At 45.7% G+C, this 25,069-nt stretch overlaps 1 protein-coding gene across 2 annotated transcripts in view; it reads left to right on the top strand.

Annotated features, from left to right (window-relative positions):
• Positions 1–25,069, top strand: part of ETV6 (ETS variant transcription factor 6) — a 141,773-nt gene that overhangs the window by 101,508 nt on the left and 15,196 nt on the right. For both annotated transcript variants that reach the window (XM_034645140.1, XM_034645139.1), the window contains 2 exons: positions 6,203–6,337; positions 20,639–21,184. In XM_034645140.1, the coding sequence (XP_034501031.1) occupies positions 6,203–6,337; positions 20,639–21,184 (681 nt within the window). The remainder of the gene's footprint in view (positions 1–6,202; positions 6,338–20,638; positions 21,185–25,069) is intronic.

The following is a 25,069-nucleotide window of genomic DNA, read 5'->3' on the forward strand; positions in this document are numbered from 1 at the left end:
ACATGAGGATATGTACATAGTAAATCATCACCTGAAAAATGCAAATTTTAGGAATGTTAAAATCCTGCATTCAGACTACTGAACTCGAGAAGTTAAACGTTGTGAAACCCCGGGAGAGGGGCTCTGGGTAGGCCTGTAGGTGACACTGTGTGTGGGTCCCAGCCTTTTGCAGAACAGGGAAGGCATAAGAACCTTAAAAGTGATCAGGCTCTTCCACTGATAATACCATCTGAAGAAGATATCCCAAGGACACAGTCCAGCAGTAGGGAGGAAAAGATGCCCTTAGCAGTCCTGTTTATAATTATAAAAACTGTAAATGCCCAAGCCACTCACAGTATGGGGTTTGCTAAACAGACTTAGAGAATGTAAATATAAAGGAATATCCTGTGGCTTTACAACGATTCATCGAGCCACTTATTATTTCTTTCATAGATTCTACAGGGCCTTGCAGGTCATGTTCAGGGCCCTAAAGGTTATTTTAAAGACAGGTAGAAGCCATTCAGTGTTTTTGTTTTTGTTTTTAAGATTTTATTTATATATTTGACAGAGAGAGCGAGAGAGGGAACACAAGCAAGGGGAATGGAAGAGGGAGAAGCAGGCTTCCTGCCAAGCAGGGAGCCCGATGCGGGGCTCGATCCCAGGACCCTGGGATCATGACCTGAGCCGAAGGCAGACACTTAACGGCTGAACCACCCAGGCGCCCCCCTCCCCCATTCAGCGTTTTAAGCAGAGATTGGCATGACAAAGTGCAAAGGTGAAGAGTGGATGTGGGCAGTTGGCTTGGCTGGCATTCAGGAATAATGGTGGTGCCCTGAAGGAAGATCGGATAAGCAGGGAGGAGGAGATGACTCCAGGAGTATTTAGAAGTCAGGGTCTGAAAGCCTCAGTGACTGATTAGATGTTGGACAAGAGAAAGAGAGGAGTTAATGAAGTATGACTCCTGGGCTTCTGGCCTGAGCAACTGGGCATTCACCGTACTAGGAAACAGCATGTGGGTTGTAAAGTCTTTTACATTCAACACATTAAATGTGTGGTGTCTGTATGTCATTCAAGAGGGAAGTATCTAGGAAGTAACTGAAGGTTCTGGAGTTGAGAAGAAATGCCTGGCTGGAGTAGATTTAGCACCGATGGGCTGATGGGGGCCATGGGAGTAGATAAGATTACCGGGGAGAAAGACTAGTGAGAGCCTGGGGAGCCTTACTGTTGCAGGGTTGGAGCAGGTGGAAAGAAAACCAGGAGAGGTAGGAACGTCTGAAGCCGTGAAATGTTCTAGGAGGAGGCAGATAGTGAGCGCTGCTGATGAATGTTGCTGAAAGGCAGAGTCCCCAAGTACCAACCATTGCCCTCTGGTTTGACCACGAGGAGGTGAGCAGTAGAAGGGGAGGGAAGTGGCAAGAGCAGAGTTGGACAGCTCCTCAGCCGAGCTTGGCCATGCTGGGACCAGAGAACCAGGAGCAGTACCTGGAGGGGAAAATGGGGACGAGGGGTGTGTGTATGTGTAGAAAACAGGAGAAACTGGACAGTGCTTAAATGCTAAAGGGAAGAATCCCATAGAAAGAGGTTGAAGATACAACTGAGAACTAGGAGAGAGAGAGAGAGACTGAACTAGAAAAGTCTATGTGAAATGATGTCAAGTGGGAAAACACATCTTCAATACATATGAATGTGACTTCATGAAACTTGTATAGGCGCTTTAAATACAAAAGTGTTGAAGCAAAGCAAATGGTTTCCAGATTTTTTGAGACACGTCTGTGAATAATTACCAGATCACAAGGGGTGCCATCTAGTGAGCCCACATTATCGCAGACGTGGGGCTGGTGCTTGTTCTTATCATCTCAGCTGATCTTCGTATCAGCCCTGAGAAGTCTGAGGCATTATTCTCATCTGAGACAAAAGAGTGTTTCACTAAGCGTGGAGTTAAGCCTCACAGAGAAAGAATATTTGCCTGAGGGCATGCAGCTGACATATAGAGGACCCAGGGGGACCTGGGACCTCTTGCCCCAGAGCCCAGGCTCTTCCCTCAAAAGGAAAGAAACCTTAACCCCCCAAACAGCATCTTTCCGTTCTCAGTCTTCAGACCCTAGAAACATTGAGAAGGCAACTTGCGGCAGGTTTGTTCACTCTCCTATCCATTGGAAACAAATTACAAATAAAATAAAAGAATTTCATATTCTCTGAGTGGATGCCTGGCTTTTCACATCACAATCACCACTACAGAATTGCATGTGTGTTTAGTCTGTGGGTTTCTGTGTTGTGTGTGTGTACGTGCATCCCTGTGCGTGTGCCTACAAGCACGGACAACACGTGTCACGTGTGCTCACGCACCCAGGGGAATCTCTAGGTTTTATGGGGCCTGAAGCTTCTAATTTGGGGGCACTACTAGTTTTAGGGTTCCTCCCAGGAGCCCATGCGGGTGAAAGCCCTGCACCCCACTAGCTTCACAGCAGCTCCACCTCGGTACGCACATGTGTAAACGTGACCCATGTATGTGTGTGTGAAGGTGTACAGAGAAACCAACAATAGCTCTTGTCCCTTAAACAGGAGCCTTGGTGCCATTGCTTCGTACCATAGAAGCGCCTTTTACAGTTAGCCTTAGGTATTGCTTTTCTGGGAAAACAGAAAATTTATCATGAATCAGATGGGCCAAGAATTTTTTGACAAGTCCCTTTTGAATTCAAGCCAGCGGTCATTAGCAAAGTTAGATATACAGTGCTATGGCTCGTGCTTTTTATTTTCAGCAGACAAATAAATACAACTTCAAATCTCTTTTTATTCCAGAGATCTTCTTGTTAATACTACTTTTTAGATGTGATCTTCTGTGTATATATGAACATTTTTATAGTGTGGCAGGAGAACAGGCTGGGTGTTGGAGGGAATAGGAGGCAGTAGAGATGGGAGAGGATGGGGGGGGCCCGTCCTTATTTATTTAGAAAACTGTTGTAGACGAGACACATGTTCTGTTGTTGTTCCAGAGCCAAAACTAGGAACTGAGGTACACAAGTTTGCAGGGGAGGCCAGGTTCCAACTCAACAGAAGAACTTTCTATCAACTAGAGCTGTCCAAAAATGGTTTGCTTATGTTTGTGGCCGGCCGCCCATCCCTGGAAGTGCTCAGCCAAAGTTACTTCTTGGCAGGGGAAGGGGAGGCAGGGGACTTCTGCTGAACACAAGTTCGAGTCGATCTAAGTAACCTCTAGAATCCTTTCTAAGATTCCAAGCTATTATCGGGCTGCCAACCACATGTACCCAGGCTATGCACCGTAAGTTGGTTTCTCCCCGTAGTACTGATGCATTTGTGCTGAGCCAGCCACATTCCCCAACTGAGCCCCTGGTTGCTGAGGAAACATGTCTGTGAATGGACTGATCCATCTATGGCCATCCTCGACAGTCTTCGAATTCAGTTTTTTCCTGGCTTGGAACGTGGGACCTTTGGCCCATGCTCGCGCCCATTAGCCAACCATCCCAGGTGTTATCTCACTAGTTATCTCACTAGTTCTCATCACGGGCGTGTGGTATAGCTAAGGAACTGGCAGAGTTGCCCTTGATTCACCCCTCCCCTGCTTTCTCTTGCACAGAGACAGGAACCTTCTCTGCCTGGCTGCCTTTGCCAGCTTTGGAATGAGAGGCAAAGAGAGCCAGCACAGAAGGCTGGGAGAGTCTGGGGCGGAGGACTTGTCAGCCCTTCTGTGGGCCTGCCCACCAGGCGGNGGGGGGGGGGGGGGGGGGGGGCGGTGCTCAGCGGGAGGGGTCCAGAGAAGCCAAGGTGGGTGAATGGACTCCATTAACCTTTGCCCTTTCTGCAGGGGTAACAGAACAATGAGCATGACCCAGACACTCCTTCTTTGTTCTCCTTGAGAGACTGCCTTAAGGGGCTACAGGTCTGTCCTACACCACTGTAGTAATATCAGTAAGAACAGTGATGGTGGCGGGGATAGCGGGGGTCACAAAAACAGTTTCTGGAGCCCCAGGAGCGACCCTCTGATGAGAGGTCGGCATGTAACACGTGCAGCACGCACACCTGCTCTGGGTGCTTGGCCATACCCCCCTGGTCGAACCCTCACAGCAGACTGGGAAGGGAGATGTCATTTGCATTTTTCAGGGAAGTTCAGGGACTTGTTCAAGGTCATGGGGTACAGAGGAGCCGGCATCTGCAAGTGTGTGCCTTCCCCGCCACATCAGCCTGCCTCTCTGAGCGAGCAAAGTTGAACACCCTCACAGACACTAAATTTATATTTCCTGGCCTCCTCTTCCAAAATGGATACACTAATTACTGGCCATTTTTTTTAGTAATACTAATCATCAGGAACACATTTTTCAGTGTTGCGTTTTCTCTTTCTGCGTACTACTGAAATAAAGCATTGCTCAAACCCACAGGATAAAACCCAGCGGGTGTGAGGCCATGGAAATTAAGGAAAGTTCAGGAAGACATTACACTACACCAAAAGAAACAAAGTGTTGATTAGGGACTTATTTTTGTAAGCGATTAAAATATGAATCATTAAAATAGGACTGTATTTCAGGCTCTGTATCCTCCTCTCATCAGAGACGACATTACCATGACTACTCGGTTCAGATTAGATGTGCTCCAAGCTTTCCCAGCTCAAAAAGCGCACCCGTGTGTGCCCCGCTCCTACCTTCCACAGAACATTCTTCCAAGGCTGGTGCAGAACACCTCTGCGTCCTCTCGCCCATGTCATTATCAGGAAATGCCCAAATGGCACGCTTGTCTTCACCTCTCTAAAGTCTTTGCTTTATTGAATCCTAATAGTAAATAGTGTCCCTACATAATATTAATAACCACCCAAACTCAAAGGTAGAGGAAGGAACAAAGTCAAAGCAAAGACACAGGCACTTCACGAATCACTTAGAACAGAATATCCTCGAACTTTATTTGGTACAAATGGCTTGCAGAAAGAGAGAAATTAATACAGAGCGTTTCTCAGGTTCAGAAGAATTTAAAAGAAAAAAAAATAATTTAGCAATAGCCCAAAATATGCAGTTAAATTAAGTTGTTAATTAAAGTATCTGTTAAAAATGGCTAAAATTAGAGACAAAAGCCCATTGTTTGGTACATTTGTTGACTGCGTATCTGTACATGGAAGGGCATAGGGGGACAGTCAGAAGCCTGTGGTATTTTAAAGATTAATCATCCATCCCAAAGGGGTTTTGAGCACCCACCTGCATTTTTGAACTTGGATCTAAGCCAAAGGGATGGAACAAGACCATGACAGGTTTGGGGGGGCTTTTTTGTGGTTTTGGTTTTTTTGGTGGTTTTTTTTTTTGTTTTGGGGTTTGGTTTGGTTTTTTTTTTTTTTGGTATCTTTTTTGTTTTTTTGCTAATTAACTACTCAGTGGACACTTTAAATACCAAATATATCAGAACAGAGGGCCCTCCCTCAGAAGCCCCCACCATCCTCCGCAAGGCACTGACATCTAGAGGTGATTAGAGACTGTAGAGCCTTGAAGCAATGCCTGTGTGTATTTTTAAAGGAGGTAAGCATTCCAGAATGTGCCAGAGTTCTTTAGAGGGTATCTCCAATAGTTAGCACCTCTCACCGGACTTGTGCATTTTTTTTTATCCTCATTCTCTTCCTACCTGGGATTAGGGTGGGTTCGAAAGGCAATTTTTTTCCATTGGAAGATCTCTATGAAGAATCTATTTTTTGCCAGTGAAACATTAAAAATTTTCATACTTAATGACTTCATAATCCTTTTTTGGTTAATCTGAAATGCAAGCAAAGAGAGATATGAAAAGAATATCTTTCACAAGAATAATAGCAATAAATTGGAATCGTTGAAATGTCCAATAAAGTCTGGTGCATCCCTGTAATGGGCTCTCATTTTGTAGCTAGTGGAGCAGTTCAGTAATGTGGAGGGTAAAAGTGAGATACGAAGCTAGCACAAGCCTGATAAAACCATAGATAGTAGGGATAGGACTTCTTCCTCTTAGTGATAGGATTATAGGTGATTTTTGTTTTTTTTCTCGTTTTGGGCACTTTTTAAACTTTTTCGTATATTATTTGCACAACGTAAAAAGTCCACTGAAACAACGGTCACGTGGCTCCAACCCTCTGAGTTTTCCCTGTGTGCTCTATGGGGGCAGGTGGCATACATACCTGGCTCGCCATTACGTACTTAGTCCAGTGCCGCCCCTAGAGTCGAATATTCCCATTGCTGTAGTTCTCTTTCCTTTTTCTTTCCAGGTGATGTGCTCTATGAACTCCTTCAGCATATTCTGAAGCAGAGAAAACCTCGGATTCTTTTTTCACCGTTCTTCCATCCTGGAAACTCTATACACACACAGCCAGAAGTCATCCTGCATCAGAACCATGAAGAAGGTACCAGAGGAGGCTTTTCTTTCCTTGCGTGAGGTTTAGACAGTCCAAAAGGTGTCACTGTTTCCTTGATAAGTTGTTGTTATGCGCGTGATTTGTCTGTCATTGAACAAACACGTATTGAGTGTTCGCCATATAGAAGACACTGAGAGAAACGCCAAGATGAATGAGACGTACTCTTGGTTCTCTCCAGTCTCTTAAAGAAATGAGAAACGTGGATGACTATTAAAGCATAGCTGTAAGAGTAGGCACCATAAAGAGGGGGCGGGGGGGGTGGAATTATATCCAGGCGCGAGCATCAGGGTCAGCCTCATAAAGCAGGTGATTCTGGAGGCTTCCTTGATGGTCCAGCAGAATCCTGGTAAGCAAGGATGAAGTGGGGAACCCTCCTGGAAGAGAGAATAGGTAGGATGGAGTAAATCCCTGGAACAAGAGAGCCATTAGATGACCTGGGTTATAAGGCTTATCTCCCTCCCCACAACCTTTTGTTCTGGAACATGTCAGACAATAGAGATTTCTCCCAAATAGACAGAATGAAGTAAATAAACCTCCATGAGCCATTACCCCATTTCAACAATGATCAACATTTTGCTTTTGCAGAGCTAGTCCAAGGAGGTTGTATTGGACCCAGAATGGAGAGGGCTTTGACAAAGGAGAGTAATGGGGGTCTTTGAAAATTTGTGAGGAGAGGGTAATAAAAGCTAGGGGAACAAGACAGACTCAAACCCTGTGAACTCGGGTGGACCAGGAGTTCCTCCTTTGTGCACCAAAGGTGGTTTCTTGCAACGTGCTCAGCATAAGTGCCTCCTTCAGACGTGCCCGGGGCTGCTCTTCTCTGGTAAGCCCCAGCAGTCCTAAAATCATTGGTAGGAAACAGAAAAAAAAAAATCCCAGAATTGAACTGTGGCGTTGGACATCGTTCCAAAGCAGGTGTTTGGGTGCAGACCTAGGTTATTAAAATCTGGCTTGGTGTGTGATTCCGTTGAACAGCGATGCATGGTGCCTCTGAGGAGCGTGATGTCCATGTGCATGCAGATCGGTCAGACAACAGACATGGGGACACAAAGTATTGCTTTTCAACTTGTCCTTTTTCTTACGACTGGATCACTCAGGGCCTCCAACCCCAGTTCCTTGGGGTATTTCCTTAAATTAATTGAGCCTCCTCAAGAGCAGGGCTCGTATTTTTTTGTTTTGTTGTTGGCAAATTAAAAAATAAGAAGTTATTTGTTTTCTTAATTAACACTTCACAAAAGCGAGCCTGACTCCAGGCGACCGCCGTCCCTTCCTCATGCCAAGTGTCTCACAGCAGGCCCCCTTGCTTTCGTGATGGAGAATAAACGGGAGTGGCTCTTGCCTGCTCCCTGTTTCTCTCATCCTTTCTTCCCCCGGCTTTACCCTTGCTTAATTTAGCAGCTTCCCCCCCCTTCTCCCCCCCAATTCGGTTTCTCTGTTCTTTGACTCTTCCTGCCATGTACATTTCCGGCTTGCATAATAGCCAACAGCTATTCCAGAGAAGAGGAGGTGGGTTTACTGAAGCTTGACATTAAGGCAAGAATCATATTACCTAGCAAGCCTCCTTGGATACAAAAGGTGTGTGATGGGCTTTCCACCCCCCACACCTCCTGTCTGTCTCTCTTGCGCTCATTATTTAAAAAAAAAAAAAAAAAAAAAAGTCCCATTTGGAATTCCTATTCCTCTTTTTATTCCCAAACGTGATTGGAAGCTTATGGTCTCTCACCGCAAATCCTTCCACCTTGAATTGACACAAGAGTAGGTGTTCATTGTTGTTCTCATTTGCAGGAGCTAATCAATAGAGAAAGCAGGGCTTACTCTTAGAGCTACTCTTAGACCAAGTAAATACAGATGTGCTGCTCCGTGTGCCGTAATGAGCTATGCTCTCGAGTGTTATGATGTCGGTGGTGGTGACTCCATAGGTAAAAGGATGGAGCTAATGAGACCAAGGTCAAGGGCTTCATCACCCTGTGGACCAGTGAGCTTTGCTTCAGAACCAACTCTTAAAAGTAGAGTGTTCTCAGAGACCATTCCTTAAAGCCATCAGCCAGGAATCAAGACCTGAGGGAACAGGCCTGTTTAGACACGGCGCGTTCTCTCAGGTGTACAGGTGGACACGCGCGAAGGGAAGTTTAGGTCTTTGTCAGATGGTGTCAGCTGAGAAGAGCTGTGCAAGGCATGGAGGTGATACGCGCACAGGCTGCCTGCCCCCCGACCGCCATGGGTGACAAGGGGACCCTCCAGAGAGGGGAATCAGCCAGTACAAGTTCCCTACCTCCAAACACCTCCTACCTCGTTCCCTTTTCTCCACCAAAAAGACAAAATATCCGGCTCCACGTGATTGGTCTCTAGAATTAATGCCGCCGCACTTCCTTGTGAATGGCAAAACACTAATATGGACATCTGTTAACGTGGAGAAAGATCTGGTGCTGAAAAAAACAAATCTGTAAAGCGAGATTCTCCATATCGAATATTCTATCCCCCGTGGTCTGTTTCACATAACTGGGGCACAGTCCTTTGTACAAGTATGTTGCCACTGACCTGACACAGAGATCATATGACAGGAAAGAGAACAGGAACATTCCAGAAGAGAACGGACGCGGCCCCTGAACAGCCTGGCACAGTGAGGCGTGCACAGTGAAGTGCAAAGACAAAGCTTCATTTACCCCCTCCCCGTGACTGCACCTCATCACTGCCGCCGACTTAACCAGTTCAGACATTCACCATTTCACAATGGGAGTTGAGATCACAGCACAAACATATCTTGTTGAATCTAGCAGCAGTTCCCCACAGACATCCCGTGTGAGTGCATGACATTGAAATCTCGCTGTCCTCGCTGGCAGCTGGGCAGTGCCAGGAGCCAGGGAGTTGGTGTTACAGTTCAGAGGCTCCCCTCCAGGCTCTGAGGGGAGAGGTGGGCAATCTCAGGAATTCCAGTTACCCTGCATTTGTAAACAGTTGTTCTCTCCATATGGTGGGCTATTCTGAAATTGCGTTGTGCCTGGGGCAAAGCAGTCCTCTGATGACCGCCCAAGTCTAGGAGAACCAGCATGGCCACCCTCTTCCCTTATTTACTTATGAGAAGAGACTGCAGTATTCTACAATGAAGGCAGCCTTGTAATCTCTCACCCATGCCGAGCCACTGTGACAGGGAAACAGGACTCCTCCAGCAGGTATGCCAGGCAACAGGCACAAAGCATGATCACCCCAGACCACCTGGCACGCATGGTCAACTTCAATCAAATCTTTTAAAGGATGGGATTTGGAAGTCAGGAACCCAGGCTCGAGTCCTCTATTCTGCCAGAACAAAGCTTAAGGGCAGAGTTTCTCTTCTCTGGCCCTCAGTTCCCCCAGTTGTGAGACAGGGGTTAGACTGAATGTTCTCAGATCTCCTACACTCTCAAGTCCTTCATTCCCTCCAAAGTCTGGGTCTCCCTGGGTGATGGGAAAGTGAATAAGACGCATTCTCTCCCGTCAGGGCCTTAGGCAACTAAAATCCAGAAAATCGAAAGTGTGTCTTACTTGGTGTTGCTGAGAATCAGTTCAACATCTCTTCTGTCCTCCCTTGTCTCACCTTACCAGGAACTGCTGGTTACATTACCCCTCTTAGTGGTCAAACCAAGAGTGGCACCTTCCCCTTATCTCATGACCGAAAGCCTCAGTTCAAGTGGATTGCTTTTCTTTGATTGTTGTGACTCATTTTATCTGCATAATATGAATGAGTTAGATGTTAGGTAGGTAGTTATGTAGGAAGGAGACAAAACAAAAAAATGATACTGTTTCTTTCCCCAAAACCAGGAGGTAAAACATCTTTAGAAATTTCAGATCAGGGGCACCTGGGTGGCTCAGTCAGTTAAGCATCTGTCAGCCTTTGGCTCGGGTCGTGATCCCAGGGTTCCGGGATTGAGCCCCACATCGGACTCCCTGCTCGGTGGGAAGCCTACTTCTCCCTCTCCCTCTGCCTGCTGCCCCCCCTGCTTGTGCTCTCTCTCTCTGCCAAATATATAAATAAATTTAAAAAAAAAAAAGAAATTTCAGATCAGCAAATGATGATAAAATAAATATATTTTGTCACTCACATTTATAATATCAACTTTTTTTGACACCTCAGGTTCTAAAATCAGTCACTTCTGGCTCCTATGGAATAATTACAAGAAGGGCTTTGTCCCTAAGTATATATTCGATCGCCAGTAGCCCTACTGGTATTAAAACTACTTGATACTGATTCCCTAAAAGCTCATTGAGTAAAATAAAATATGTTTCCAGTTGAGCTAGTCCCCAAACGGGGCCAGCTCCATGGAGTTACCCAGGTCAGACTGGACAGGCCCAAGTCTGTAGAGAGAAGGAACAAGAGTTGTGTTTATCATATGTTTTCATCCCATGACCCCTGTGAAATTGTATAATTCCAACTTTCTAGTCCCACCCTCTCCTATGTCCTATCTATCTAAGAGAGTGGAAAGTGGTTTTTAATCACTTTAATTTGAAAATATTCACACATGCAGTGCTGTGATTGTTTCTGCAACAGTAGACACACTTTGAAGACCTCAGGGGCAGCTCTGTGTCACTAGCTGGACATGGAAATCACAAATGATAGAACTTTCAAGTGTTGAAATGGTTGACCTCTGTTCTCCCTGCAACCAGTACATGGTAACGGCTCAGAGAATAGAGAGAAGTCATTCCTTTTTGGGGAGTGAGGAGGGTGGCATACATTCTGTGATAGCCCAAAGGTTTTCATTTATGTGATTGCTTTATTGAGGGAAATGTTTCCCCTCCACCCCCAGCCCCCTCTACTGCCAAATCCAGGTGCCCAAAGACTGCTTCGGAGGAAGGAAATCTTACACAATTTTAATGAGATAATTAAAGAAGATGAGGCATATGAATCTGCTTCATAGGAACAAAATAATAGCTAACATGTATTGTGTGCCAGGCCCTGGTCTAAGCTCTTACGTGTCCAAATCATTTCATCTTCACAACTACCCTGTAAAGAAGGTAATGTTCTCCCCACTTTACGGATGAGGAGACAGAGGCTGAGAGCCTCCAGATCACACGGCTACCAAGTAGCAAAACTGAGACTTAGCTATGGGTCCACTTAGCTCTCGTGCCTGTGTTCATTCCATTTCAGCATGGGTGAGCCGACCAAAATAACTTTTTTGTTCATGTGTTGTGTGCAAACACACTGAAAATGGGAGAGAAGATGGAGCAGTGAGTAGACTTGGGGAGATTAGGAGGCCAAGCCAGGTCCCCTGACCATGGTACAGGGTGGCAGATGCCAGCAAACCTGTTAATAATTTTTCTGCCTCATGGTACTTGAAACTGCCAAATCTAAACCAACAAACAAGTCAAAGATAGCTTTTTTTAAAGATTTTATTAATGTGTTTGAGAGAGAGAGAGAGTGCTCGCACAGGGGAGGAGCAGAAGGAGAGAGAGAATCTCAAGCAGACTCTGCACTGAGCGTGGAGCCCCACACAGGGCTCGATCTCCCAACCCCAAGATCATGACCTGAGGCGAAACAAGAGTCGGACGCGTAACCAACTGAGCCACCCAGGTGCCCCATCAGCGGTAACTTTGGAGACGCCGCAATATGTCTGCAAGTCAGGGTGTCAAAAACTCATGCTGATTTGGACTGATTTAACCCACTGTAGATCTTTGACTACCCCAGAATGAATGGACTTAGCATGAAGAAAATCCCCCAGCCCATGAAAAATGTGAGTTCAGAATCTGGCACTGGCCTCTGAGAGCAGAAGCCCTGGCTCTCATCCCCCTTGGGAGCCAGCCCCTGGGTGCTGGTCACTCCTCCGGGGCTGGTCCCTCAGTATAGCTGCTGAAGAGGCCCCAGAATAGATGAAGTTTGCAGCTGATCCAGCCATCCTGTTCCTGGTTGTCGTATAAACTTCCCTGATTCTCTAGTCTTGCTAGGATCATGTTGACAATTAAAGTGTCAAGGACGGGCGCCTCAGTCATTTAAGTGTCTGCCTTCAGCTCAGGTTACGATTCCAGGGTCCTAGGATCGAGCCCCATGTAGGATTCTCTGCTCAGCGGGAGCCTGCTGCTCCCTTTCCCTCTGCCTGCCGCTCTGCCTGCTTTTGTGTGCTCTGCCTCTCTCTCTCTCTCTCATTCTGTGTCAAATAAATAAATCTTTAAAAAAAAAAAAAGCTGTCAGGGAGGCCATTGGCTGAGGCTTGACATCGATGTTAATCCTGTGATGCATGATGGAACCAGAGAGCATAATGTTGTGTGTGTGTGCATGCACACACGTGCACGCTCTGGATCCCAGCCATCTGGGCTCTAACCCCAGCTCCCCCATTCACTGGCGCTGTGACTTTAGGCAAGTTACTTAACATCCTTGTGTCTCCGTTTGCGCACAGAAGAGAAGGATAATGTCAGTACCTATTGAATGTGATTGGTATAAGAAAGAATCAGGTTAATACCTTAGAACAACAACTATCACATAGCAAGCACTCAGTCGGTGTTACTCATTATCGTTATTTGATATCTCTTACCACTGGTTGGGGTTTTTTCCTTCTTGAATTGTGATAATACACATAACACGTACCATCTTTGCCATTTTTAAGCTTGCATATAGTTCAGTAGTGTGTATGGTGCAGTGGTCGGTTTTCTTTCTTACCGCCAATCCCAGTGTTCCTAACTACTCCCGTTATTGTGACCACATGCACTTTGTGCAGACACCATGTTTGTGCATCCGGGACGTCGGAAGGGCCTGCTGCCTACCCATGCCATGACACCAGACCTCCTTCATGGACGAACCAGGCCCCCTTTGTTACATTCGGTGGGAAAACACATTGAAAGTGCCAACCTCAGTTGCTCTCAGGGCACAGCCCATTTTGAAAAGGAGCAGTGTTTGTGCTTTGTTACCTCGTAGTACCTGGCCCATGGTGGGCCCGCCATGACCCCTTTGGGACCTGTTAATCTTCCATCTGTCTCCTCTCACATGTAAGAACTAGAAGATTAACCTTTTGTGCCCCCTTTCAATTCTGGGATTCTTGGATCTGGCTGGAGATAACAAGGTTCCAGCAGAGGAAGACCAGGCCCCAATCTTGACTTCCCGTTGTCCGCAGGGCACCAGGGACCGCCTCTTCCCCGTGCTTCCTCCTTCTACTCTCGTCTCACTCCTCTGTGCCTCCCTAGGGCCTCTTCTTCCTGCTTTGCTTCCTGTATTTCAGAGTCTGGGACAGCATGACCTTTTACCCTCTGACCCTTGTCCCCGGATGCAGATGCGGCATTTGACTGTGATGGGAAAGTGTGGAGGCCCTGAGGTGGTGTCTAGAGCCTCTTTTCATCCTTGGGGGCCAGCAGTGTACTGCAGGGAAGACCCACTCACTTCCCTGCCTCCTCTGGCTTCCTCCAGTCCTGTGGGGGCTGCCCTTAGCCCGGGGCTCGCTGGCTCCTTTAAGCCAGAATTTTTAGCTCCAGAGATCCCTAATATGTATGACTAACTCTCCCCAGGTAGCCAGGAAGTTTTCAAGAAACTTCCTGTTAGCCCTGGGGAAGTGCTATCTGAGCCCTTTGAGATAAGGGGCCTGGGGCAGTTTGGGTTCACCTCCAGAGCAGGAAGCCCTCTGTTACCTTGCTCTTTCCCCTCTCCAGCTCTCTCTGCCACGCTGACCCCCTCCCTATACATGATTCACAAGGTTTACCCCCACAGGTCTAATTGGCTCATTTGAAATCTGACCCCTTGATGTCTTCATTCACTTCTCTTGTGCCGCCTGGGTCTCAGGCCCCATTGAGACCGAGGCCAGGCAGACTTGCTTCTGTGCTCTCCGGACTGAGCCGCTGGCGGAGGCTAGCCAGTTGGGAGGCTGTCCCCCCACCCCAGGAATACAGATTAAGCCCCAGAGTCCTGCAAGTCACCCGTTTTGTCTTTCAGCCCCTCTCAGCAGGCGCTTCTGAAACTGGGAGTTCACACACCTGTGAATCCGACCCTGCAAACTCGGGCGTCTACCAGGGCGCTCAGTGACAGTGGCAACGTGCTGAAGTGAATGGGCTGAATGGGCAGGCCAGGGTCAGTGGAGAGTCTCAGTGGAACCTCCTGGAAATGGGGTGGGGGGTGTATTAGGTGCTAGGGCGGCATAACAGAAGTGCCACAAACTGGGGGGCTTAAACCACAGAAATGTATTGTCTCACAGTTGCGGAGGTTGGAAGTCCAAGATCAAGGTAAGGGCGGGGTCCGTTCCTTCTGAGGGCTGGGAGGGAGAATCTGTTCGGGGCCCCTCTCCTAGCTTCCGGTGGTTTGCTAGGCGTCTTTGGTGTTCTTGACTGGTAGATCTCGCCTTCATCTTCACACGGCATGCTCCCTGTGACTGACTCTTACTTCAGCACCTTTAGCCTTTTCTTGTGTTTTTTTATGTGTCTGCCTTCTCCATTAGACTACGCTATCCTTGAGAGCAAGGACCACTTCTTCGTCTTTGCATATACTGCATCCAAGGCACTGCTTGAACTATGGTTGGCATCACTGAAAGTTCTATGGTTCAACACATATATTGTAATCACTGTGTGGCAAAACACTGCCCTTCCAGTCATACAATCTATGCCTGTCTATGTGTCCAAATTCTCCTTTAAGTAAGGACACCAGTCATATCGGATTAGGGGCCCACCCTATTCTAATATGACCTGGTCCTAAGTAATGACATTTGCAATATGCCTATTTCTAAATAAGGTCACATTCTGAAGTACTAGGGGGTTGAGACTTCAGCATATGAATTGAGGGGTGTGGAGTGAGGCAGTAGCACAATTCACCCCATAATAGGGGGTGACAGAACCTACAGGTGTGTAGGAAATCTGGTTTGAATTGCACCTGAAGGCCCAGAGTATTTAATCTCTACAGTTCTTTATATCATTTGTGGTTCCCACTAATCTTTTACAAATTCATGCTGGGAGGTGGTTCCTTCTAGAAGAATGTGGAACACAGTGGACTGAGGCTGATGAGTAAGTTACCTGCTGGGCCTCTTGATTTGCATCTCCCTGACTAACTTCTCTTGTCACCATCCATGGCCTTAGGGAAAGCGAGGTGGTGGAAATGTGATCCTCAGAAATGTGATCCTTCTCTGTGAGTTAGAAGCTTGAGGCTTTGCTCGTCCCTGGAAATTTCCTACTTAAAACCCACGACTTTAACCAGAGGCAGTTTTTGTTGGTTTGCTCTAAGTTTACTAGCTATTCATTATTTGTGACCTGATTAAATTGGGTCAAATTTGGATGACTTTTAAATAGACACTTTTCTACTAAGTAAAAGGAAGGTAAGAAAAGAAATCAGACCTTTTTTTGTAATCCTCACACTTAAAGCCCTAATTTATTTGGGGCTGTTTGGTGGCGTGAAGGGAGTATTTGTATCTGAAAGAGGTCCACAAAGAGAAAGGTTTGGGATTAGAAAACACTTTCAACCAGAATGGGTTCCCTACCAGTCCTTGGTCTTAGCCCCCCTTCCCTCCATGCCCACACTGACTAATTAACGTGTGGCTTTCCCTCCCTCTTTCTTGCGCATTTCCCTCCCATATCAAGACCTTCAGACCGAGGGCAATGTGGATAATTTCCCAGCTCTCCGGCTGGGCAATTCACCAAGAACAAACCCAGACATCAAGGCCAGACCAAAAAAATCTTCTTGTTTTAGACAGAAGACTCCTACATCTGGGGGATTTAATGCACCCACTGTCCGCTCAGTGCATTTCCTGTGTCCGGAGCTTCTCTGCCTGCCGGCTCTGGTCTCATAAGTTTCCACACCCTGCTGCCAACTTATAATAACAGGGGCAGCAGGGTAGGAACGTCAGAGCCTACTCCGTACGTGGGCGCATGCTTTGCAAACTGAAACAAAGCTTGGAAGGTCTCATTGCAGCCCTTTCAGCCTTGACAGTGGTTGTGCCCAGACCACCAGGAGCCTGGAATTAAATACCCTTGGATCCAGTTCTCTACCATTAATGTTATCAACTTCATCAAGTACTTCCTCTTTGAGTGGTGTCTGCAGAGAAATAAATAAATCAAGCTCCTCCAAGTCCTGTTCCTGCCTGGACCCTGAGTCAAAAGTAAGATCTGAGTTGGATTATCCAGGCACTGTCTCCCTCCTCCATTGTTCCCAAAGATCTGGGCAGGAACAGAGAGTGAAATCTCTCCAGGACATTACATCAGTTCCTCTTTTACCCTTGGCATGAAAATTCTTCCTCTCAGAGGCTACCCAGACTTCCTAAGGCTTGCCCCGAGTGCACACCCATCCACTGAGACTCGAAGCCCAAGACATCAAAGAGAGCCTGCAGGTGACCAGACTCCTGGCCAACGCCTATGTCTGTTTTGAAATTTGTAAGACAGGAAATGAATTCAGGAAATAGGAGTTTTCAGTACATGGTCTTCATCATCCTTAAGTATTTTTAAACCTTAATAAGCTTTTAAGTAAAGGGAGCTATTCTGTAAGTGGCATTGAGAAGAAAATGCACGAAACTTCAGAATGCAACTGTCTTAAGTAGTTGCTTATCATGATCATGTTCTGTGACAGAGAAGAGAGAAATTCATTTCGTGGGACAGCCAAATCGAGGTCCGTATTAGCTATGAAAAGAAAACTTGCCTCATCCCCAAAAGATAGCAGGTCATTTCTATTATGCTAATCATCTCAGCCGTTAAAACAACGGTGGGCCTAATCAGTTAAGTACCCTATAAGCATTTATTTGCATTTGGGTTAAAGTGAAGAATTTAGTACTTGTTATCCCAACCTGTATCCTTGCAAGGTTGACTAAGTACTTAAAAAAAGAAAAAGAAACACTTTTTATAGTGGAAAAGATCAAACTTATGCAAAACTAGAGAGAATTATTCAATGAGCCACCATGTACCCATGACCAGCTTCAATGATCAACTCATGACCAGTCTCGTTTCCTCTATGCCCCACCTACTCTCTGCTTCACCATCCCGAATTAATTTAAAGAAAATTCCAGATACACGATTTCATCTATAAATGTATCAGTACAGGTCTGAAAAGAGAAGGACCCTTTATAAAATCGTAATCACAAAGCCATTATATCAACTGAAAACTAACGGTTCTTCAGTATCCAACTATCTCATATGTGTTTTTTTCAGTTTCCTTGAATCAGAATCCAAACAAGGGTCTATACATTGCAGATGATTGATGTGTCTTAAGTCTCTTTCAGTCTCTGGGTCTCCATCCATATTTTTTCTTGTGTACATTCTTGCACACACTCTCTGGGTGTTTAAAAAAGAAGTTAGCCATAATTAGTATAACTTTTCCTGTGTACATGGTGTATCCTTTATCCCCCACTGGTTGTGGGATTTTCTCTTTATCTTTGCTTTTCAGCAGTTTAACTATGATGGAATGCCTAGATGTAGCTTTTGTATTTATCCTGCGTGGTATTTGCTGAGCACCTTGGATCTTTAAGTTTCCTGTTGTTGTTGTTGTTGTTACCAAATTTGGGGACCATTTGGTCATTATTCAGGTTTGGAGTTTTGGGGGTTGGTCCCATTCTTTCTGTTCTCTACTTGGATTCCAATTACATGTCCATTAGACCATTTAATATTGTTCCACAGGTCACTGAGGATCTGTTTGTTTATTTGTTTCTAATTTTTATTGATGTGTCTTCAAATTTACTAACCCTTCCTTCTGTCATCTCCAATCTGCTAAGTATATCCAGTCCAACCTTTCAGATATTGTGTTTTTCAGTACTAGAATCTTCTTCTTAAGTTTCCATTTCTCTTCTGACAGTCTCCATCTGTTATATATCATCATGACCATCATTTCCTTCGAGTGCTTACACTTACTTCTAATAGCTACTTTAAGGTTCTTTTTTCCTAATACCAACATCTAGATGCTCTCAGAGTCTGTTTCTGTTGACTGCCTTTCTTCTTGATTTTGGGTGACATTTTTCTGTTTTTTCCACATGTCCCAGAAATCCTTATTGAATACTGGATATTATAGATGATACATTGTAAAGACTCTAGATTATGTTATATTCCTCTGAAGAATATTGATTTTTGCTCTAGCAGGTAAATGACTAGCCAGTCACTTTGAGTTTGTAGAGACTTGGTCATACATTTGGTTAGCGCAGATCTATTTCAGTTTTGCTTAGAGCCCTCAGGCAAATCCCTTTGTCCTGGTCCTAGTCTTTACTCCTGAGGTGTGGCTGTTCTGGGGTAATAAACAGCCTGAGGTGTTACAGAGCCTTTGTTGCTGGGGCTCAAATTCTGAATTCTGTCTCCAGTACAGACAGTGGCCAGTAGCTGACATCCCTGCTCTTATCTTGCAGCCATACAGCTGTTGCTTTTCACTGAGCTCCTTAGAGGTGCCCCTGCACACACAGGAGCACAGGTTAGGGGTTTGAGGGAACTTTATGTGCCAGTTTAGTGGCTAATCCCCCTGAGGCTCTCCCCTTTGTAGGATTTGCTTTCTCAATTTTTTGCCATCCTAGTAGCCCCATCCTCTATTCCCGGACAGATTATACAACTTCCAGTTCATTTTCCAGCTGCACCTTGCTACAGGGACTGGGGAGGACCCTCAGGGCTATGTAAATTTGGATCTCACTTGTGCACTTCTCTTCTTTCAAGAGTAAAATGCCCTTCAGTTTTCTCCAGTACCTTCAAATAACTTTTGTAAATGTGTTGTATCCAGATTCCATCATGTCCGTATGTAGGAAGGTTGATTTCATTCAAGCCACTCTGTCATTCGGGAACCTGGAATTCCCTTCTCCTTTATCATAGAAAGGTAGTAGCATACGAAAATACTTCACATGGCTTTGCATAACTAATCATAGAACCTGGAGACCAGTCCTTAGCAGAATAGTAAGACACTCCTCATTCCATTTTATACCTGCCTGAGCCTCCATCGTTTAGATTATAGTATCATTTATTAAGCCCGTCTCCCATTGATAGCTATTCTAACAAGTAAGCACTTTTAAATTCACAGCAGCAGGTTACACAGTAGTTACAAAATAAACCCTTTGCCTTCAAGTTGATGCTATTTAGTGATTGTGAACAGCATTCTTTTTGTTCACTGTCTCATGTAACCGAGGTCTAGAGGAGTCCTTATTTTTCTGTTAATCCTGTTAATGCTCTGAGACACTAGGAGCTCAGACTCTGTTTACTAACGCTGTCAGTTTCCTAGATCCCCTTTATATGGTCTTCGTATAGATACTGTCATAAGGGACAAAGGGAGGGATCTTTGACTTGCTTTACTTAGAATCATGGACAAATCTTTGACCAGAACAAGGACCTGAAAGCGTGTGCATCCTTTTGTTGAGACAGCTCTGGGAACAGCCAGAGAAACCTCGTGAACATGAGTGGGAGGCACCGTAGATAGCGCCATTTTTGTAGGCAGGTTTTCGTCCTCCCTCCCCGTAAGCAGGGACTCTTAAAGCCACATGTATACCGGTCCCCCTCAGCCCAGCCCACAGAACTGCTTCTGTTGCTGGGCTGTGTACATTGCCGACGTTGTGTCCGTTCAGATATAACCAGCTTGAAAGTTCAGGTGGGATGGGCCGGAGGCACTGTTGCAGGGGTCCTTCCCTCCTTGACCTTACTTACCTCTGCCCGTCTCTGAGTATTTGTAGGGTGTCTGCACTCAGAAACAAAGTGATCCTAAATCTTCCTTCAAGTACAAGGTTGGCAGTCTGTAAATTAGGCCCACTGTCCATGCTTAAAGCAGGTTTTGCTATAACTTTCCCCCTTGGTTTCTATATATAGCAAAGTGGCAGATATCGTAATGGATATCTAGATTCTAGAATCTTACTGGAGTCTGGGTCTCACTCCCTCACTGGCTGTGTGTCTTTGAGTGAGTTGCTTAATTTCTTTATGCCTCCGTTTCGCCACCCGTAAAATAGGAGTCCTGGTATTAGCATCTCCTGCTTAGGAATGTTACACATCTAAACAATATAATCCAGTACCAAGGATAAAATCATTAACACCAATAACAAGGTCCCAGAGGTAGGGAACATACAAATTTAGTTATGAAAATATAAGTCAGTGAAAGCATCTAGAAAGAAACCCTTAAGGACCCCAAAAGCCACGTCGAAGAGTCAAGTAACAAAAAGCTAAAGAACCCGAGTTTGGCTTCCTTGTGTTTATAAGCCACTAGTAAGTGATTAATGGAATGCTTGTAGACATTCTTAGCCTGTCTAGTGTAGGAAAAGAATTTCAAGTATGTGCACTTCAATTGTTTTTTTAAGCAGTGGAAAAGACACTCCGCTCTCCAGGGACGAAAGGTCTGCCCGGCACACGCCCGGGCTCCACTCACTGTTCCCTACCTTTAGAACTGCAGCAAGGTCAGTGATTGTCTCTCCCTCTGCTCCACAGATAATTGTGTCCAGAGGACCCCAAGGCCACCAGTGGAGAACGTGCACCACAACCCCCCCACCATTGAACTGTTGCACCGTTCTAGATCGCCTGTCACAGCCAATCACCGGCCTTCTCCCGACCCCGAGCAGCGGCCCCTCCGGTCCCCCCTGGACAACATGATCCGCCGCCTCTCCCCGGCCGAGAGGGCCCAGGGGCCGAGGCTCCACCAGGAGAACAACCACCAGGAGTCCTACCCCCTGTCAGTGTCTCCCATGGAGAATAACCACTGCCCGCCGTCCTCCGAGCCCCACCAGAAGCCATCGAGCCCCCGGCAGGAGAGCACCCGCGTCATCCAGCTGATGCCCAGCCCCATCATGCACCCTTTGATCCTGAACCCCCGGCACTCCGTGGATTTCAAACAGTCCAGGCTCTCCGAGGACGGGCTGCATAGGGAAGGGAAGCCCATCAACCTCTCGCATCGGGAAGACCTGGCGTACATGAACCACATCATGGTGTCTGTCTCCCCGCCCGAGGAGCACGCCATGCCCATTGGGAGAATAGCAGGTAGGTGAGCGCACGCCTCCGCCGCTGCTCCGGCCTCTGGGGAGACCTGACAAAGCCCCGCTCTCTCCCCAGCCTTGCAGCGAGCCTCACACCATTCCCAATTAGGCGCCCTCAAAGGCTCTGTGAGGGCAAGTGGAGGCTTCTGCCTGAATGAAGTGAAATCCCTAATGGGCTAGTTAATGAGCCGCTGGGATGGAGTAGTTAATGAGCCTCAGAAATGTTAAGAAACAAATGTCCTACGTCCAGTTTACAAGGAGAGTCACATCAGCATCGTGGCTAAGCGAAAACATTTAAAATAAAAGGTTTATGAGCATGCTAATGGCCCTGTCTCGAAGTTTCCAGCAGCTAATTAATGACCAGACACAGCATAAAGAACCTTTGTCTCCGATTCAGACCTGTAATTCCATCCTATGGGCAGTAACTCAATGTAGCCTTACCTTGGGAGAAGGTAGGAGAGAAAAACACGATTATGGTATTGGAGGCAGGTGTTGCTGGGTCATTGGGACAAAGGAAACCACTCCCAAATTCTTTTACTTTTATGATGACAAGCCCAAATGTGCTTCCCCAGGACAAGAAACCAGTGGAAACCAGGGAAAAAATCTACACATTGTATTTGTGCTAGTCTGCCCATAATTTACATGAAGTCATTCTCCAGACACTTAACCCTCCAGCCACATGGCGAGAGTAGCTCTTTTCCTAGAGCATCTCTCCATTCGTGAGACATTTATTGAGCACCCACTATGCACAGATAAATGCATTAAGAAGCAGGGGGACACAGAGCTGGTTTAACATAGTTATTTCCTCAAGGAATTTAAAATTTCCTGGGAGAGACAGATGTGAAAAACACCCATTAAGACATAAGGCAGAATGAAGTCAGTCCTATGTCCCATTCATCCAGTGCACGTGCACTTACTGAGTACTGACTGTGTACTAGGATAATTTAATGCTGTGGGAGCAAAGCAGAGAGGAGGTGCATTTTGACAGGAGGAATGATGTAAGGCTTTGCAGGGAGGTGGCGTGGTGCTGAAGGTGATTATGTGTTCAGTAGTGGGAGGGAGGCACGGAGGCGGAAGTCAGACCCGGTCAGGGAAAGGCGAAAAATGCCCCCTTCCTCCATGAATGGATATCCCAGGGCAGAGCTCCGCTGAGCCCCAGGATGGCACAGTGCTCCTAAGGGTGTGACAGCACCAAGTCCTACAGCCTACGTTGTAGCCTTGACTCATTGTCCCTTTTTTGTTTAAATTCTTTGTTTCTAAATTTTTCTCTGGCTCCAAGTGTACCTCCAGTGTTGCCTTAGTCTTAGTGTTACAAATCATTTACATCAGGGATGTTGAATCAAGAAAATGAAATGCCAAAGAAAGATGACTTATATGTTTGAAAAACTATAAAACATGAAATGATCTGTGTCCAGGATTTGACTCAAAATGATTCCACGGTGCTGGGGGTGAGGCATGGGTGGGGTGTACATAAAATAATACTAGCTGTGAGCTAATGGCTGTATGCTGGGTGATGGATACACAGGGATTCACGTTATTGTGTTCTCTACCTTTACATATATGTATGTGTATGTATGTATGGGGGTTTTTTTAATCTAAAAAAAAGAAACTGTGAAAAGAAAAAAAACAAAATGGGATTTATAAAGAGACAGAGACCTTCGGCAAAACATGTGAATTTCTCCAGATGATTAGAAGAAGAGGATGGGGTCAGGATATTACTGTGAGGAATATAAATGACCTGTCTTGTGCTTCCCAGGCCAGACCTTTCCTGTCTACACATACCCTTCTTGTCTTGTGTCTTGCGTGGTCTACACAGCAGTACCGGACATTTTGCAGATACTGTGTACTTGTTTATAATTCTCAGGACAGCTCTTAGAGGCAGCTGATTATTGCTATATGCATTTTATATGGAAGGTCGTTTGAACCGGGGAAGCTACAGAGGAAACAGAGCCCCAGAAAAGCAAAGGTCAAAGAGGGGTTGGGCGATGGGGTCAACAGGACAGTCACTGCTGCCATTGGCTGCTGCTGGTAGAGCTGCCCTCACGGGATCTGGCTTCCCCAGCATATCTGCCCTGTCCTCCTCCTCTGTCAGGCTGTTTTATCACAGACTTCCTAGGAATCTAAGATAAGCCCATACATCAAGAAAGTTCCATTACTTAGAGGTACGGAGTTATTTCTCCCTTGTTTAGTAGGTTTATAAATGTTAAAATATTAGTCTCTTTTTTTTTTTTTTTTTTTTTTAAAGATTTTATTTTTTTATTTATTTATTTGACAGAGATAGAGACAGCCAGCGAGAGAGGTAACACAAGCAGGGGGAGTGGGAGAGGAAGAAGCAGGCTCACAGTGGAAGAGCCTGATGTGGGGCTCGATCCCATAACGCCGGGATCACGCCCTGAGCCGAAGGCAGACGCTTAACCGCTGTGCCACCCAGGCGCCCCTAAAATATTAGTCTCTTAAAAATTGTGCTATTTTTTTTTTAATCTTATTCCTGAACATCGGAACTGTTCAGTAATAGATGTAGCCTCGTCAATGAGATGCTCCAGGGACTGTCATACCAACCCAGCAATGAACCTTGGTACCCACAGATGCCCTGTCTCTCTCAGGAACACACAGAAGAGGGGAATCAAGGTTTTTCTTTAGGACCCTAGGAAGTCAGAATATTCGTCTAGAATAACCCTAGGGCCCAGATCCTTTGGGGGGTGCATTAACTCCTCCAGGATGAGAGAATCCCCTCAAATTATTTATCATTAGTGCTTTAATGATATACTCTAAAGTTGAAAAATCTCCAGATGTAAGTATTAACTAATTTAACCAAATCCATCATTGGTGAATTTAACTGAAAGTCACTGTTTTCCTCAAGGGTGAAATGAGAGGGGTAGAAAGTCTACAGTCTAATACTTAGTCTTGATTCTGACCCAACAAAGAGAGTTTACCACAACTCCAGACTCCTTTGTTTCCCTTGGGATATCCCTGTCCCCTCATTCCTACCCTCGTAATAAGTGACTTTTTGGACTCCTCAAATCCTTGTGAAATTCTATTTAGGAGGGGTCGAGCTCACTGGGTAATTCCTATGTACAGTATAAAGCTCTGGCATTACTAACAGCCGTAAAAAGGCCTCATATCTGTAAAGCAGATGTGAGATGAGCGAACTTAGTTCCTTAAGCGTGTTCAGTGAGCATAGCCCAGAAAGAGGTGAAGGTGCTGCTGAATGTCACACCGCTGACACGCACAGCCGGAGGGTACAGATGGGCACAGGGCTTATGAATGCGAACCAAAAACTAAAGCCAAATTCTTGTCCACTGAGATGTCATTTGCTCAACTACTTTAGGATTTATATATTTGGGCACCTTCTGTGTTGGAGACCCTGGACTGCATTCATGAGTGTGGGGGGTTCCAGAAGGTCTAAGATACAATCTTTATCTTGAAAAAGCTGAGTGCAATGTGTGGTGTCTTTGAAGGACTCCTATTAAGTGCTGTAGGGGTGTTAGGGAAGGCTCCGTGGAGGGGCTGGCTTTTAGCTGGGCTTACGAGTGCTTAGAATATGAACAGTGAAGATTAGAGGAAAAGAGGTCATTCCAGATGGAGAAAACTCCAAAGCAAGATAAGGCCCAGTATATTTTTTCTTTTCAGGTAGAAATGTAAATCTTGGGAATCCAAGCCCATTAAAAATCTCTCATATTTCTTCCATTCTTTTTTTCCCTCACTTTTTAATATCTCAGAATTGGGATGTAGCATACAACAGAGGTGACGTGCAAACTTATGATCATTTATTTAGGTATTGGCCTTGTAGAAAAATTAAAATAATCAAAATAAGAAGTTTGGGAGGTAATAGCTTAAATACAAACCACAGATTAGATCTATTTAAATATAACATGTAGCATATTTATAA

Source organism: Ailuropoda melanoleuca, chromosome 16, assembly GCF_002007445.2.
Source record: "Ailuropoda melanoleuca isolate Jingjing chromosome 16, ASM200744v2, whole genome shotgun sequence".
Taxonomy (NCBI): domain Eukaryota; kingdom Metazoa; phylum Chordata; class Mammalia; order Carnivora; family Ursidae; genus Ailuropoda; species Ailuropoda melanoleuca.